The 15,519-nt window shown below is 39.9% G+C and overlaps 1 protein-coding gene across 2 annotated transcripts in view; it reads left to right on the plus strand.

The window, feature by feature from the left end:
• cfap44 (cilia and flagella associated protein 44) overlaps positions 1 to 15,519 on the plus strand; it is an 89,494-nt gene that overhangs the window by 42,764 nt on the left and 31,211 nt on the right. For both annotated transcript variants that reach the window (XM_062974768.1, XM_062974769.1), the window contains 6 exons: positions 1,428 to 1,573; positions 3,282 to 3,552; positions 3,740 to 3,795; positions 6,427 to 6,589; positions 9,644 to 9,774; positions 13,075 to 13,268. In XM_062974768.1, the coding sequence (XP_062830838.1) occupies positions 1,428 to 1,573; positions 3,282 to 3,552; positions 3,740 to 3,795; positions 6,427 to 6,589; positions 9,644 to 9,774; positions 13,075 to 13,268 (961 nt within the window). The remainder of the gene's footprint in view (positions 1 to 1,427; positions 1,574 to 3,281; positions 3,553 to 3,739; positions 3,796 to 6,426; positions 6,590 to 9,643; positions 9,775 to 13,074; positions 13,269 to 15,519) is intronic.

Consider the following 15,519-nt stretch of genomic DNA (forward strand, 5'->3'; position numbering starts at 1 on the left):
ATTCCCAGAATCGTGGGTCAATCCTCCCCAAACCCTGCCAGTATTCAAAGTAGACCATTTTGGGTCTGTGTACCAAGTGTGGTCCAGGTCTGTTGTTGGCTGGTCATCGCCTGGCTGCAGTGCCCTCTGGATGGGGGTGAAGTACTACAACTCCCAGATTTCCGGGGCAATTGTCCTGAAACATCTGTCAGTATCCACAGCAGGCTATGTTGAGTTTGTGTGCCAAACTGGGTGTACTGGGTGTAGGTGAACTACAACTCCTAAATTCCCCAATAGGAGTCACAGTGCTCTGACTTGATGCAGGGTGAACTACAACTTCCACCATGTGGAGTCAATCCCCCAAACTCCTCTAGTAAGTGTAGTTGCTGCTCAGTTCAGCTCTGTTTGTTATGCAGACAGATTTGAAAGGGAAAGGCAGCAGGCGGGGTCATGCAAATTTCACACCAATGGAGAACCCTGGGATGCCTGCCTGTGGTGGAAGAAAATGCAAAATCTAGGACGAAATGGTCCCCAAATTAAAGCATTCCTTGGGTGGTGAGCCATGGTGTTTGGAAAGGACACTGGCAGGGTTTGGGCTACATGTTCATGGAGCTACTGTCAGTGGAAGGGAGTGACTTGGTGGCTCCTCAGCACTGTAAAATATAGCCTGTTTGTGAGCAGACACCCGTTCCACATACACACATACAGGTTTTCACTTTTATTATGGATGGATGACTAAACATGTTTGCTATTTCTGTCTAACATAAACATAACTATGTTGCCCTGGTATAGAAAGCCTTGTGGGTCACATAAAATGACATGACGGCTGGATTTGGCCCAAAGACCTTTCATTTGACAATGGTGTCTTATATACCTAGCCTAAAGGTAATTTTATACACAGTATTTTAATAATATTGTTTATGAAGCAAAAGTTTGGAAACATTGAACTATCAAAAAGCAAAGGTGTTACAATCCCAGCCACTCATGTGGATGATTTTGAAGTATTTCCAATTTTGAAATTCCAGATAAGGAATGTTCAGCCTGTACTACACAGTACACTGTTGAATTACATCCCCCTTTCCCACTCTGAAGCAAGTGTCTGATACTAATGCACTCTGAGCTGAATGTGTACATATGTGGAAAGTTTAAACCACAACCAGTTTTTCTCTCAAAATTAGCAGTGAAAAAGAGGGAAAACATAACTGATGTATTTATTTAGCCAGTGGTTTCATCTTTGTTACTGTTATGCACCTTCACGTCAAGTCCAATCTATGGAAACCCCCTTTATGGCAGCATTCAAACTTCTAGAGGAGATGGAGGAGAAACCACTGACACTGTTCTCATTCCCCCTTCTCTTCAATGGCAAGACTGGTATACGAGTCTTGCCTTCTCCAGATATGCCTAGCTCCACCTCTGCTTAACACCTATTCATGATGTTTCTTTTACAGGGAGGATATGACACTGGATTCCTCTTCCACTGTGCATTTTCTCCTATACAGCACCAAAAAGAACCTGATCATCGGGAAGATGAACCTTTTGATTTTATTCGTGTGGAGGGTGCAGAAGACAATCCTATTACACGGATCTGGTTTTGGTAATATAATAATAATAATAATAATAATAATAATAACTTTATTCTTATACCCCGCCCCATCTCCCTGAAGGGACTCTGGGCGACTTACATGGGGCCAAGCCCGGACACAACAATGTAAAAGCAAAACAAAAAAACAGATCAAACAGCAATAAAACATCAGAAACAATAAAAACAGTCATAAAAAGTCATGTACAAAATAAAATGATAAAATCAGGAATTAAATTCAAGGATCTGGGCCAAGGTGCAAAATATGTCAAAGTCATCAGGGAGGGGTGATTACCCAGCTATCATAGTCATTAAAGTGCCAATTATAGTACTAGGGAAGGCATACATGAGGGTCTCTTACTGAGTAGGCAAACAGGACGATCCTACAGGGATCAGTCGTCAAAGGCCTTTTGGAAGAGCCAGGTTTTCAGGCTCCTCCGAAAGGAGAGGAGGGTAGGGGCCTGCCTGATCTCCCTAGGGAGTGAGTTCCAGAGCCGGGGGGGGGGGGTACAATGGAGAACATACTGGCTTTTGCAGTATGTTAATTGACCCAATTGCTAGAACTTCCGTGAAGTGGAATGCCAAAATACTGTTTATTTCCTTGAGTTTGTTTTTCCATATGCCCATGTATTTATAAAATCTGGCACACTGATAGTGTGGTTGATGGGTTTCCATTCCACACTCTCATCCTCTCAGCTTAGTATTGGATAAATGCTGTGTAAAATAATGTTAAAATGCAGTAATCCAACTTGAACGTTGAGAGCTACAGTGACTGAAAATGCAGCCTGATATAATCTTTGCATACTAGTTCTGTCTTTCAATTAGCACATGCACAGGGCCTGAAATCAACAAACCTCTCTCTTTTTTAACACAGTGTCTATAGGTGCCCCAGCAATTGGTTGTTAAATCATTCAAATGTCTGCAATCTAGTAGGCAAAATTATTGGTTATCATTATATGGGATCCATGGGTAAAATTAATGGTGGCTCCCCTTATCCATGGGCCTATATTAAGTCATGTTGGCAGACCTAATGGATATCTTTCCATCCTTCCATAATACATAAGAGAAGACATAAAACCATGAAAATTACCTATGTTTTTTGTAACTTGGGGACTGCCTGCACTGTATGCAGTAAAGTAAGAGAAAGAATAGAAGTTTGCAGAGGTTTCTGAGATGGGAGGATTTCTAATACCTCCTTGTAAGAAGCTGTAGGCAGTGCTCAGGATAGTCCCTGATCTGACTACAACAGACAGAATCCCCAATCACTGAAACCACATGTGAAAGAGATGAAAAGTAATAATGGGAGATGTGGGGTGGGATGTGTCTGACTTTTGTTTACTGAAGCAAATAAAAATGTGAAGGTAGCAGTTAATTCATATATCTAGAATTAAACTGTGTCTGACTAAATGAGATCAAATTGCTGTGAAGGGCTCAAGAAGCCTCCAACATGTCTATTCTGCTTCTGTTCTGTTTATGTAATACTCAAAAATGTCACTCTTCCCTTAGTGAACTGGAACTACAGTGGTTATTTCTGTTTGGTAAAAACTGCAGTAAAACTGCTAATGCCAACATAATAGATTATGCATCATTGAGAGACCTGCTATTCTCCACATTTGCCTGGTTTTCTTCATTTAATCCCTTTTTAAATAGAGTTAGTTGTCAAGTTGATAGGGTGTTATGGAGAAGGTTATTTATTTATTTATTAATCTGATTATCTCTATAGCTCTTCTGGTTTACTAATGTTCTGTGGGATGCAGAATGGAGCAGTGCGGGTCTATCCTCTCCACCAGAAAGAGTTCTCAATAGACAATATAGCTGGATATTGGTCATTTGGCTTACATGACAATGACTATGGGAAAATTCAAGGAATCTGCTCCAGTTTCGATGATCGGTTTCTGGTAACCTGTGGAGCAGATGGCAATATCTTCACTTATAACATCCTTTCTGTTGAAGAAATTAAAAAAGTCCTGAAGACCAAGGTGCCCTCTCCAAGAGTAAGTACAGCCTGGAAGACATTGTTTCTATAAGATTGAAGAGTAGTAGGAATCCTCACTAGCAAAAAGATAATGGCATGTCTTGATTTCTGTGTTAAGCACACTACTGTGTTTGTGATTTGACTGTTTTAACTTGAATCAAAGCTGTGTATAGCAACATTATTCAATTGCTTTGTTCCACACACAGAGAGGCCTAGATCAAGAGGGAGCAGCAGAAGATATCGAGGAGCCCAATGCCTACAGGTAAGGCTGCTAGAAGCAAGACTCAGAGCTTGGCTTCCACATCTCTGCTAGGCAAGTTTTTTTTTTGTTTTTTGTTTTTTTTTTTACTAAAGGGTTTCTTTCAAAAAGAGGCTTGTCCCAATACAAGGAGTCTCTGTATCAGGATAAAGGTGGAATAAAAAGTAAGTAAATAAGTAAAAAAAAACCAAAAAAGATTTGCTCCACCAGAAAGTACTATTGTTTTAGTTGTTTTCAGGGTTGGCAACTGTGATGCCATGTGGCATATGTGCCAGTTTAGCTGGCACAAGGATTTAACCCATTGCACCACCGCGGCTTTCTGTGCAAATGATTCATTGCGAAATAAACTCTCATGGCCAGTGCCTTCATGGGCAGATATGTCAGCACCAAGTTGGGGCACTGAGGAAAGAAGGAGTGTGAAGCATAAGTTGGACACCTGAGTCAGGAAACAAAATTGTGAAAGAGGAGAGGAAGAATCCAGTCTAGACTCTATGCCTCTTCTACTGTGACAAAGACCCAACAGGACGGAGAGAGAGGGAAAGGAGAGACACCCCCCTCTCCCAAGATAGAAAGGAAAGGGGGAAGAAAAGGAAAGGCCAATACACTCACAAGACAGGAAGTGGGAGTGATAGACCCACAAGACCCATAAGATGGAAAGGAAAGGAAGACCTAGACATATTGCCAGGTGGGAGGGTTGCTTCCTCCCTCTGCCTCACAGATCTCAAGGCTGGAGTCCCCAACAAAGCCCTCCCGGCAAGGACAACAAAGTTCCAGGGAGAAACGTTTTGGCTGAGAAGAAGACACCTCTTCTCTCCCTCCTCTCTCCTTCGCCTCCTCCCTGTTGGCCCCACCGTCTCAGAAATTTATTAACATGGGTTAAAGATTGGATAACCTTAAAGAAAGAAAAATACTCATATTGGAAGGTCACAACTTACAGGTGGGATGGCACTCCTACCTATAACACAGTAGATCTAAAATAGAAAAAAAATTCGGAAACCACTTTGTCAGATCGGCATTATTAAGAGTATGGGAAAGATACAAATCATACTTTTACACTAAAACTCCCTTATGGGTGTCGCCCTTAGAAGCAACTCAAAGAAGACTATTGGGCTGGAGGAGATGGCCCACCTACAAAGAGATACTAATTAAGAAAAATGACACGCTACAAATGAGGTCGCAAGAGGAATTGGCAAACAAGTATAAGAACCTTACATGGCTACAGTACCACCAACACAAGAAATATATAATAAAGATAAAAAATGGATTCAATGAGAAAGATGACTTTTGGGAAAAACTGATAAAATTAGAGAAAAAAGAGATAACCAGAATATACAATAAACTCTTAGAATGGTCAACAGAGACGGAACTTATAAAGAATTGCATGATTAAATGGTCTGCTAACATTGGGAGAAATATAAAACTCAAGGAATGGAAAGAAATTTGGAACATAAAACTAAATTATACCTATGCATCTGATTTAAAAGAAAACTGGCTAAAAATGATGCACAGGTGGTATATGACCCCAAAAAGATTGGCATTATGTATAAAAATTCAGAAAACAAATGCTGGAAATGCCATCAGCATGAAGGCAGCTTTTACCACATGTGGTGGTCCTGAAAACAAGCAACAAAATATTGGAGTATGATTCATGAAACATCTCAGAAGATCCTAAAAACAAAATTTGAAAAGAAACCAGAGTTCTACCTATTAGGCATGACAAACTCAGACATGAATTTAAACAAAAATCAGGATATTTTATTCACATACCTTACAACAGCCCCTAGAATGGTTTATGCTAAAATATGGAGACAAAAGGAAACCCAATACATCATCATCATGTATTGAACAACTCAATAAAGATTATTTAAAAAAGAAAAGAAAAAAAGAAACCCCATCAAGGGAACAATGGTTGGAAAAAGTTTCAGAAATAAAAGATATGGACAAATTAACTTTTTTATTAAAGAAAGTCACAGGTAAACAAATAAGACTAACGGATTGGAAATACTATGAAGACTATATGCAAGGACTAAACTAATTGTGATAGGTAAGAAAGAGTATTAAAAGAGAAAAAATGAAGAAGAGTAGGAGACTAAACATAAGAATTCCTTTTGGAATATAGAAGAAATAGATTTAAAGAAGAGAAAATATTCGCGAAGAAGATGAATGGAAGTTAAACATTACCCTCCCCCCCTCCTTTTTTCCCCATTCTTTCACTTCCCGCCCTCTGTCCCCCCCTTTCTCTTTTTTCCCTACTTTACTATACAAAGTAATGTTCCCCCACTTTTACTATATTGTTTTTTGAAAATTATAATTTTTTTTAAAAAAGAAAAAAAATATCCTGACCCAAACATAAAGCTATGGTGATGTGATTTGGGATCATGACCCACACTTTAAGAAGCTTTGTTCTAAAGCAGCATAAGCAAAATACAGGTCCCTGCACCAAACAGCTTACAACTTTTTAAAACTGTAAAACCAGATATTGCAAATAGATATGTCTCTATTCTTCTGACTTTGCCACCTAATGAAATGATGTGCTTTCTTTAAGACACAGCACTAGAAATTTTATTCTGTATTTGTTCTTACAGATAGGTCAAGCCATTATGTTCTTCTGTCTTTATGTCTTTTCCCACTCAGTATTGAAAATGCCAAACAAAAAAAAGAACATGATTTGATAATGAGGGCAGCAGAACGGAAGAAATTTCTGAAGCGACAAGAACTGTTCAGTCTAAGGCAGGCATTTCAGGAGCTGCTTCGTATGAATGATGAGTTGCCCAGGCACATGCAGCTTCATAGAGCTGTATGTATATGCATCATTTTTCTTTCCAGAATTAGGAATTGTTTTAGCAAATAATTTTAATAGTACATTTGCAGAATTAACAATAAAACATCTGTAAAAACACATGCTCTTTTAAACAATACCTCCTGCTGGCCAACAATAATATATTATAAATTAGATCTTTAATTAAGACATAAAGCTCTAAATTTAAGGATTTTCTCTATGTAAGATAGAAAGAAGCAATATTAAATATTTATAGGGTTTTTTTTTACTTCTAACATGTATTTAAAACTTAAAGTGAAAAAGAATAGGATTAGTATAAAGCATGCAGAGAAAATAAATGTAATACTTTGGTCTACTCTTAAGTATTTATAGTGGGTAATTTGTTTTTACTATATTACATTTAGGTTTCTGCCCCAAGTGCTTAGGTTGCTTTGCAACACAGACAAAACCCCATCCACTTCTTTTGTCATGTTTAGTCCCATTAGCGAAGTCTGCTATTTTCTGGAAAAGAAAAATGCTTTTAAAAATAGTTGTGTATACATTTCTGATTAGGTTTTGATGGACTTCAGATGTACAACTCCTTGTTTGAAAAGTTTTGTCCTATAATGGGTTCTCAATCATTTCCAAAGGGTTAGCTGTTTAAGCAACAGCATTTTAGAATGCTGAATACTAGGACATTGGCTACAATGTTTTATTCTTTTAGGATGATAGCAAATTCAAAACTTGAAAACGGGAAGACAGCTTTGTTAGCTAAAATATTAGAATAATACTGATTTCTAAAAATACTTTTTTCATATACATTACTGAAAAAACAAAATAATGTAATTATATTATATATTTATATTTAAGTACTGACTGCTCTTCAAACTACAGTGAGTCTACATCTGGTTGCAGTATGTAGCTGAAAAGTAAGTGTCAAGAGTCAGACGCCAATTAGCGAACAAAAATAGAGTTTATTCAGCAGATAAGCCAAAACGTAATGTTAACACAGAAAAAACCTTGAAACACTTCACTATCAGTGCTTCAAGAGCAGTTCAAACAAAAATATAATTCAGCAACACAAGCAGGTAAAAACAAAGCTAAACAAACTTAGTGCAAACTGCACTTTCTGAGTCCAAGCCCTGCCAGCTGTCTCTGTAGTTTTCAAAGGAACAGTTCCCAAAAGAAAACACCAAATTGGTCAGGAAACAAACAAACAAAATAAGAATGCAGTAGACTGCTTCCACAATGTGGATAAAGCCGAAGGCTCCAAAAGGATGGTGAAAAGACGTCGGCCAGGATTCCAAGGTCAGGTCAGGAGATAACAGCGGTGTCCAAAGAGCAAGCCAGGAGTCAAAAGCCGATAGTAGTCATCAATCACAGAACGAAGGCAGTAGCAAGGTCAAATTCCGATCCAAGGTCTGAAGAGGGTGCAGTCATCCAAAACAGGTCCACGATAAGACACAGCGAGAGCCAAGCTAGGTGATAACAGCAGATTCAAATCATAGTCCAAGTCCAGTCTTCATAGAAACACAGAGATCCCAATGGCGCCTCAGCAACACCTTGCCACACGCAAGGTGCAATGGCCAAACATTCCCATTTTATTCCCCTTCCTCCTGGGTGACCAAACACTCACACCCAAACACCAGGTGTCCCAAATCTACTCAGAGTCTGAGCTCCACACAGCTAGAGCTCGTAGATCTGGAGTACCTAGCAATTCGTCGGAGTCCCAATCATCCTGCCCACACTTAGCCCCATGAACACTTAAAGAACCATCCTCCCTTCTCCAAGCATCCCAATTGGGATCAGCTCCTGCAGAAACCCCAGGTTCAGAAGTATCCATAGACCCCAAATCCCCAGACATCTCCGGTGGCTGTGCCCATTCAGTGCCCGCTTCCCCAGCCACCACCTGTTCCTCAGCATCCATCTCCCCATCTGAATCTTCCTCAGAAGATCCCCCATATAGCTCTCTAAGTCGCTTCCTGCGCAACTCCTCCAGTGAACCCTCATCACGAGGGTTTTTTCTTCCTCTTCGAATTCCATCCCCATCAACCATAATCCCCGAAGGCGCAGTCACAACAGTAAGAGAAGGCTGCAGACATTAAAACTGAATCTTCCAAATATTACAGAAAAGAAGAAACAAATAGAAAAGTGATATATTCAAAGATATAAAATCAGCTGGTAAACAGAGTCATTTCTATACATAGACAAAAGTATACAGGGTTATTGTTGATGGAAAATAGGAGAGTTAGTAAATCTAGATATTCTATTAATAGATCTTAAGAGCAAAAGCTGAAAAGAAGCCAAATTGGCTAAGGTTATTGAATATTAAAATATGTTATTTATTTTATTTGGAGAATACAATATTCTATTTATTTAAGCTTGCTTTTAATGCATAAGCAGGGAGGCTTTCTGTTAGGCATTCTTTACTCACCTTTTAACCTTTATATGTTTATAATATATTTTAAAATGTTTTATGATGTGGTTTTAATTGTTTTTAAATTATATGGGAAATGTTTTTGATTCTTTTTGGAAGCCGCTTTGGGTCACACTGTGGGAGAAAGATGGATATAGAATGAATGAATGAATAAATAAATAAAAATTAAACCTCTGCTTAAAACAATACTAAAGGGAGGCAGTTGCTATATAGGGTATAAGAGGGAGACAGAGGATGCATCTACATTGTAGAATTAATGCAATTTGACCCCATTTTAACTGCTATGGCTCAATCCTAGTCACGGGTGTTTTAGTTTTCCAACGTTTGTAGCCTTCACTGGCAAATAGAACTGGTGCTTCACAAAACTACAACTCCCATGATTCCACATTGGCTTTTGTCCGTTAAAGCGGTGTCGAACTACATTAATCCTCCAGTGTAGACCCAGAGAGAGAGGAAGAAAAGTATGCACTTTGAGATGCTTACTTCCACTTCCACTCTACTTTTTAGATGTGCGAATGAATCAGATATAAAAAAAAACACAGTACATGTGCTCTCTCTCTTCCTGGGAAAATTAGAATCAGGATAGTGCAGTCTTTAAAATATTCAATACTGTAGGAAGGAGGAAAAATCAAGCATATTAATTTTACAATATCCAGCAATTTGAGTTGGACCGTAGAATTCGTGCAGAAATGGACAGAAGGACAGCCCGGAAGATCCGACTTGTGATGAAAGAATTGGGCTGGGAACAGGAAAGACACCGCATCGGGCTGCGAAAATTACAAGAACGGTAGGTTTCCTTCTGTCCCTTATTTCCTAAGATGTTGTATTACAGGAGATGAAACATGTGATTTATTTTATTTCAAGGGATTGTTCATGCGTTGGTCAACATACTTTATTATTAAAAAATTCATATAATGTACCCCTGGGTGTGAGTTACATTTCTAACAGCAGCAGTGGTATTTTCATTCCATAAAGTCCAAAAATTAAAAGGGCAAATGATGCATTCAAACAGCAACAACGCAGTACCTCACAGAATTTGGTGACCTATTTTCAAGACAATAGGCCTAGGGCATATGATTGTGAAAAAATGGGCCTAGGCCAGGACATATTGTGAGAAAGGACTGATCAATAGTACATTTCATTGATGCAATCACATACTATATTGCGAAATTTGCTTATAAAGCACCAGGTGCAACATGGTTCGGGGTACCCTTTGGTGATTCCACCATACCAAAAGGTGAAGTGGGTTGTTGTGAGTTTTCCAGGCTATATGGCCATGTATGGCCATACAGCCCGGAAAACTCAAAGCAGCCCAGTAATTCTGGCCATGAAAGCCTTTGACAACATAAAAGGTGAAGTGTCCAGACACTTGTGATCTAATGACAGTCATTACTCTTGAAATAGTCCCTCCCACTATATATAAGCTTGATAGGTAAAGGTAAAGGTTTCCCCGGATGTTAAGTCCAGTCGTGACCGGCTCTGGGGATTGGTGCTCATCTCCATTTCTAAGCCGAAGAGCCGGCGTTGTCCATAGACATCTCCAAGGTCATGTGGCCGGCATGACTGCATGGAGTGCCGTTACCTTCCCGCCGGAGCGGTACCCATTGATCTACTCACATTGGCATGTTTTCGAACTGCTAGGTTGGCAGGAGCTGGAGCTAACAGCGGCTGCTCACGCCACTCCCGGGGTTTGAACCTGGGACCTTTCGGTCTCCAGCTCAGTGCTTTAACGCACTTCGCCACCGGGGCTCCTATAAGCTTGATAAAACCTAATAAATGTTGAATTGGCAGGGGAATGTTAAATGGTCTCTACACTTGATAAGACTGTATCTTTTTCTGAAGAGGGCCTCCCTGGATCCAAATGCATGTAAGAGTAACTGCTATATTGGGTTGCTGTGAGTTTTCTGGGCTGTATGGCCGTGTTCCAGAAGCATTTCTGACACTTCGCCCAGATTGTGAGGTCTGTTGGAAACTTGGCAAGTGGTGTTTATATAAACCCCATTTGCCTAGTTTCCAACAAACCTCACAACCTCTGAGGATGCCTGCCATAGATGTGGGCGAGATGTCAGGAGAAAATGCTTCTGGAACATGGCCATACAGCCCGGAAAACTCACAGCATCCAATGATTCCAGCCATGAAAGCCTTCGACAACACAAACTGCTGTATTTACACTACTCTTCTTGAGGAAGATGCTTGGGTATATATTATCTGGGCAACATTGGGCATTCATGAAGGAAACATATTCTCAGGAAAGGATATCACATTGAGGAGGGGGCAAGCTCGTTTTCTGCAGGAAAACTTCAGGAAAAGAGATTCCAACTAAACATTAGGAAGAACGTCCTGATGGTAAGAGCTGTTTGACAGTGGAATATGCTGCCTCAGAACGTGGTGGAGTCTCCTTCTCTGGAGTTTTTAAGTAGGGGCTAGATGGCCATCTGTTGGGAGTGCTTTGGTTGTGTTTTCCTGCATGCCACAGGATTGGACTCGATTATCCTTGTGGTATCTTCCAACTCTTTGATTGTAGGACCATTTCAGCCTTTTTCTGGCCAGAATATAACAACGAAAAAAACAAAAACAATTTTATTCTTGTACCCTGCCTCCATCTCCCTGAAAGGCCTCGGGGCGGCTTACATAAGAAAAACAGTCCATAAATTTAAAACACAATATAATAACAATTATAAAACAACATAACATGACAATTATTAAAACCAAAACATCAATTGCTATGTACAGAGTGTGATTAGTGCAAAACTCTGAGTAAAGTCCATGAATAAAATAGAGATGGGCGGGGGAGGACAAAGAACCGATCACATTAAAACACCAAAACCTATAAAATGGAGGGCAATATTAAAGTGCAGCACAGTTTGATAACAAGATACATGGCTGGTGGCCTCTTCACTCAAAAGCGCACTGGAACATCCATGTTTTTAGACTCCAGTGGGAGGTGGACAACGAAGGAGCCAGTCTAATCTCCCTGGGGAGCGAGTTCCAGAGTCGGGAAGCCACTACCGAGAAGGCCCTCTCTCTCTCATCCCCACCAAACCGTGCTTGAGACGGAGGTGGGAGTGTGAGAAAGGCCTCCCTAAAAGATCTTTGGGCCCATGCAGATTCATAGGGGAGGAGGCGATCGCAGAGATAAGCAGGTCCCAAACTGTTTAGAACTTTGTAGGTGATAACCTGCATCTTGAAATGGGCCTGGAAACATGTTGTTAGCCAGTGGAGATGCTTAAACAGGAGGGTTGACCGCTCTCTGTAGCTAGCTCCAGTTATTAATCTGGCTGCTGATCTTTGTACCAGCTGTAGTTTTCGAACCGTCTTCAAGGGCAGCCCCATGTAGAGCTTATTGCAGTAATCCAGTCTGGAAGTAGCTAAAGCGTGGACCACCATGGCCAAGTCAGTCTTCACGAGGTACGGTTGCAGCTGGCGCATGAGCTTTAACTGTGCAAAAGCCCTTTCAGCCACCACCGACGCCTGATTTGCTCTGACCCGATGACCATAGTGCATTCTGTGTGGAGGTGCCCTTGAAGATTGTAGATGCAATTTATACAAGCTATAGAAACTGGATGACCCTATCTTTAAAGGAGTTGCACTGGCTGCTAATCTCATGTTCTAGATGGCTTCGGATCTCACTATTTGAAGGAGTGTCTCCCCCTGTATAAATCTGCACAAATATCCCTCCAAAATAAGCAATATACATATTAAAAGGAGGACACAGGATGGGGATTGTCTGCATTATGGAATGTTTTCCTTTTGGGACCTTACAAATGCTGACATTAGTTTCATTTCCACACCAAGTTAAGATACAACTTTTTATCACATCTTTTGGGGTTTAAGACCTCAATACATATATGATTTTAAGATTATTTTTATGTTCTGGGGCATTTAAATTGCTCACTACTGTTTTAAATTAATTTTGATTTTGTGCTTCTCTGAGATCTTATGATAAAAAGTAGGACAGAAGGGTGAAAATCAAACCACTTGTTTTTTTTTTATTACTGCGTTGGTCCCTTTTAATGCAGACAATCTGAAACCTTTGAACAACGTAATTATGACATTAAAAGGAAGTATCTTTGCTCTGATTCCTTAGGTTTCGAGGCAATTTGGAATATGACACAATTGTGGTATGTGCAATGAGAAGTAACCATCGAATCTCTACATACAGACTGTTGGCAATCTCAGAAAAATTCTACAGCTCCAGAAAGCAGAGTCAATCATGGAAGAGAAGACCGAGCAAATACGATTGGAAAGTAAAAGAAGATCAACAAAAGGACAGCCAAAAAGGTCCAACAAGAGTTTGCAAAAGGCCTGAGCATTGCAAAATATTGTTTTAAAAATCAAATATTTTATTTAAAAAAAACTTACTTAAAAATGAATAAACACAGAATTTTATCTCATGTCTGCTGACCTCATACTTGTAGTCTCACAAAAAAATGAATTAATGGCACACATTGACTTACCTAAAATTAAATAAGACGAAGTAGATATGAATGACAGCAGACATGTGTAAGATGGGAACCAATTGTATAAGATTTATTTGGGATTTTAAAAATGAAATTTTGATTTTCTTTTTGTTAAAACTTGAAATGTAAAAAAACAAAACAGTCATATTATTGTGGCGGCCAATAGGTATAAGGACTGGTGTTTAAGTCCTTTTCTCAGAACCTACCACCATTTCTATCTAGAAAAGACACATTTACTAAGTGGAATTGACCGAAATGTTGACTTACCAAACATCTGTTGATTCCATGAGCCTGTGCTAAATGGGGCTAAAACAGAATTTAGATTTAAATTTTGTCAAATTTGTGTGAATAATTTACTGCTTATTATTCCTAATATACTGATGCACCATCCACAGCTTGGCACAGCTATTTTTTAAAATTTATTCTGTCTTTCTCTCATAGTGACTTACAATAGAAAGTTAAAACTAAATAGCTAAAACAGTGTATGATATTTAAAGATCATTCAACAATCAATCTAGTTAATACATTGTTTGAATTTAATGTCTTAAAATAATTGAAAACACATAAAGCACATAATATATTGTAAAAAGATCCCAGCACAATAATTAAAAGTAGAAGTCCTGTTTAATTTGGAAGGCTTTGGCTTCCCAGCAAAAAGAGAGCCAAGAGGGAGCCAACTGAGCTCCCCTTAAGAGGCAGTTTTGTAGCCTAGGAACAACAACCAACACCTTTCTCAGTTTCCTCATTGGATAAACCTGAGAGATGTGTAGGCCTTTTTTGTTAATGAGACTGTTGGAAATGGCTCAGTTAATTGGCTTTTTAAGGAGTAACAATTGGCTAAGAATAGTTACATCTCTGTCTTAAGTGTGTAAGGATTCTATGAGAATTTAGAAGATAAGCTGTTTGTATTTCTGAGAAGTGGGGATGCAACAGGAGTTTTTGGTGTGGGCTAGACAGAGGAAAAAATGTAAAAAGTTAGCTAAGGCCTGAAAGTGGCTTGGGCTGCAGGCTGTTCTCTTCAAAGATTATAATTTTCAGTTGGGCCTGCTGCCTGAGAAAAACACATACATCTATGTGATGAGGGGAGTCAGCCTTCCTTCAATTGGCTTAAAGGCACCAGTTTCTATTTGATCCTGGAAGCTAACCAGAATTGGGCCTGATTGGTACTTGAAAGAGTAACTGCTAGAGAGTTCCAGGAGCTATATAATGTATTCAAAGAAAGGTAATGGCAACTATTTTCTGAATAAATATTACCCAAGGCCACATCTACACTGACCACTTAGGTCAGCGCAGAGCTAGAGCAGCCCCTTGGTGGCCAAATGCTACACAGGGCTGATCCAGGGTAACACGCCTTAACATGACCTTGCGCCGTGTTACCCAAAGTCAAGGGAAAGTCTGCATACTGGACCAGAATTTGGATTATCCCCCAACTTTGGGCCTATGGGAATAGTTGGGCCAATTCAGAAAAGAAACAAAGTGTGACTGTCCACAATGCCATCCCATGTTTGCTGGGCTTGGATGACCTGAGGACACATAATGGAACTTCCCTTCTACCACCTGCTCCCTGTCACAGTAGTCTCTGACAGTGACATGGGTTCTGCCTATCCTCCATTGCCTGCAGTGATGCTTGCTAGGGCTATAGGGTGCTCTGGGAAGACAGTGGAGGGGGGCCTCCTCCTCTCCCCAGTCTGTCACCCTGGCCAGTATCACTGTACTTGATGGCAGGCTGGTGGGACCCATGTTGCAGCTGGAGACTACATGGGGGAAAAGGAAAGTTGTTTGCCCAGCAGTTCCAAATGCAGCTTAATACCACTGTGAACACTTCCTACTGTGGCAGCTGGAGGTTTATTATGTGGCCTATACCCAGGGCCAATCCAGCATAGGACATGCCGGAGCAGCCTGCAGTATCAGTCAGTGTAGATCTGGCCCAGGAAACTCTTACGGTAAGGTCACCATAAGTGAGAGTCAACTTGAAAGAACATCACAGAAACTAAAAGAGGTCATTTCAACAACTTTTCTTAATATACAACATAATACTAAAGATGTCTTTTAAAGTTTGGATAATGTAGATA

Source organism: Anolis carolinensis, chromosome 3, assembly GCF_035594765.1.
Source record: "Anolis carolinensis isolate JA03-04 chromosome 3, rAnoCar3.1.pri, whole genome shotgun sequence".
NCBI classification, from domain to species: Eukaryota; Metazoa; Chordata; class Lepidosauria; order Squamata; family Dactyloidae; genus Anolis; species Anolis carolinensis.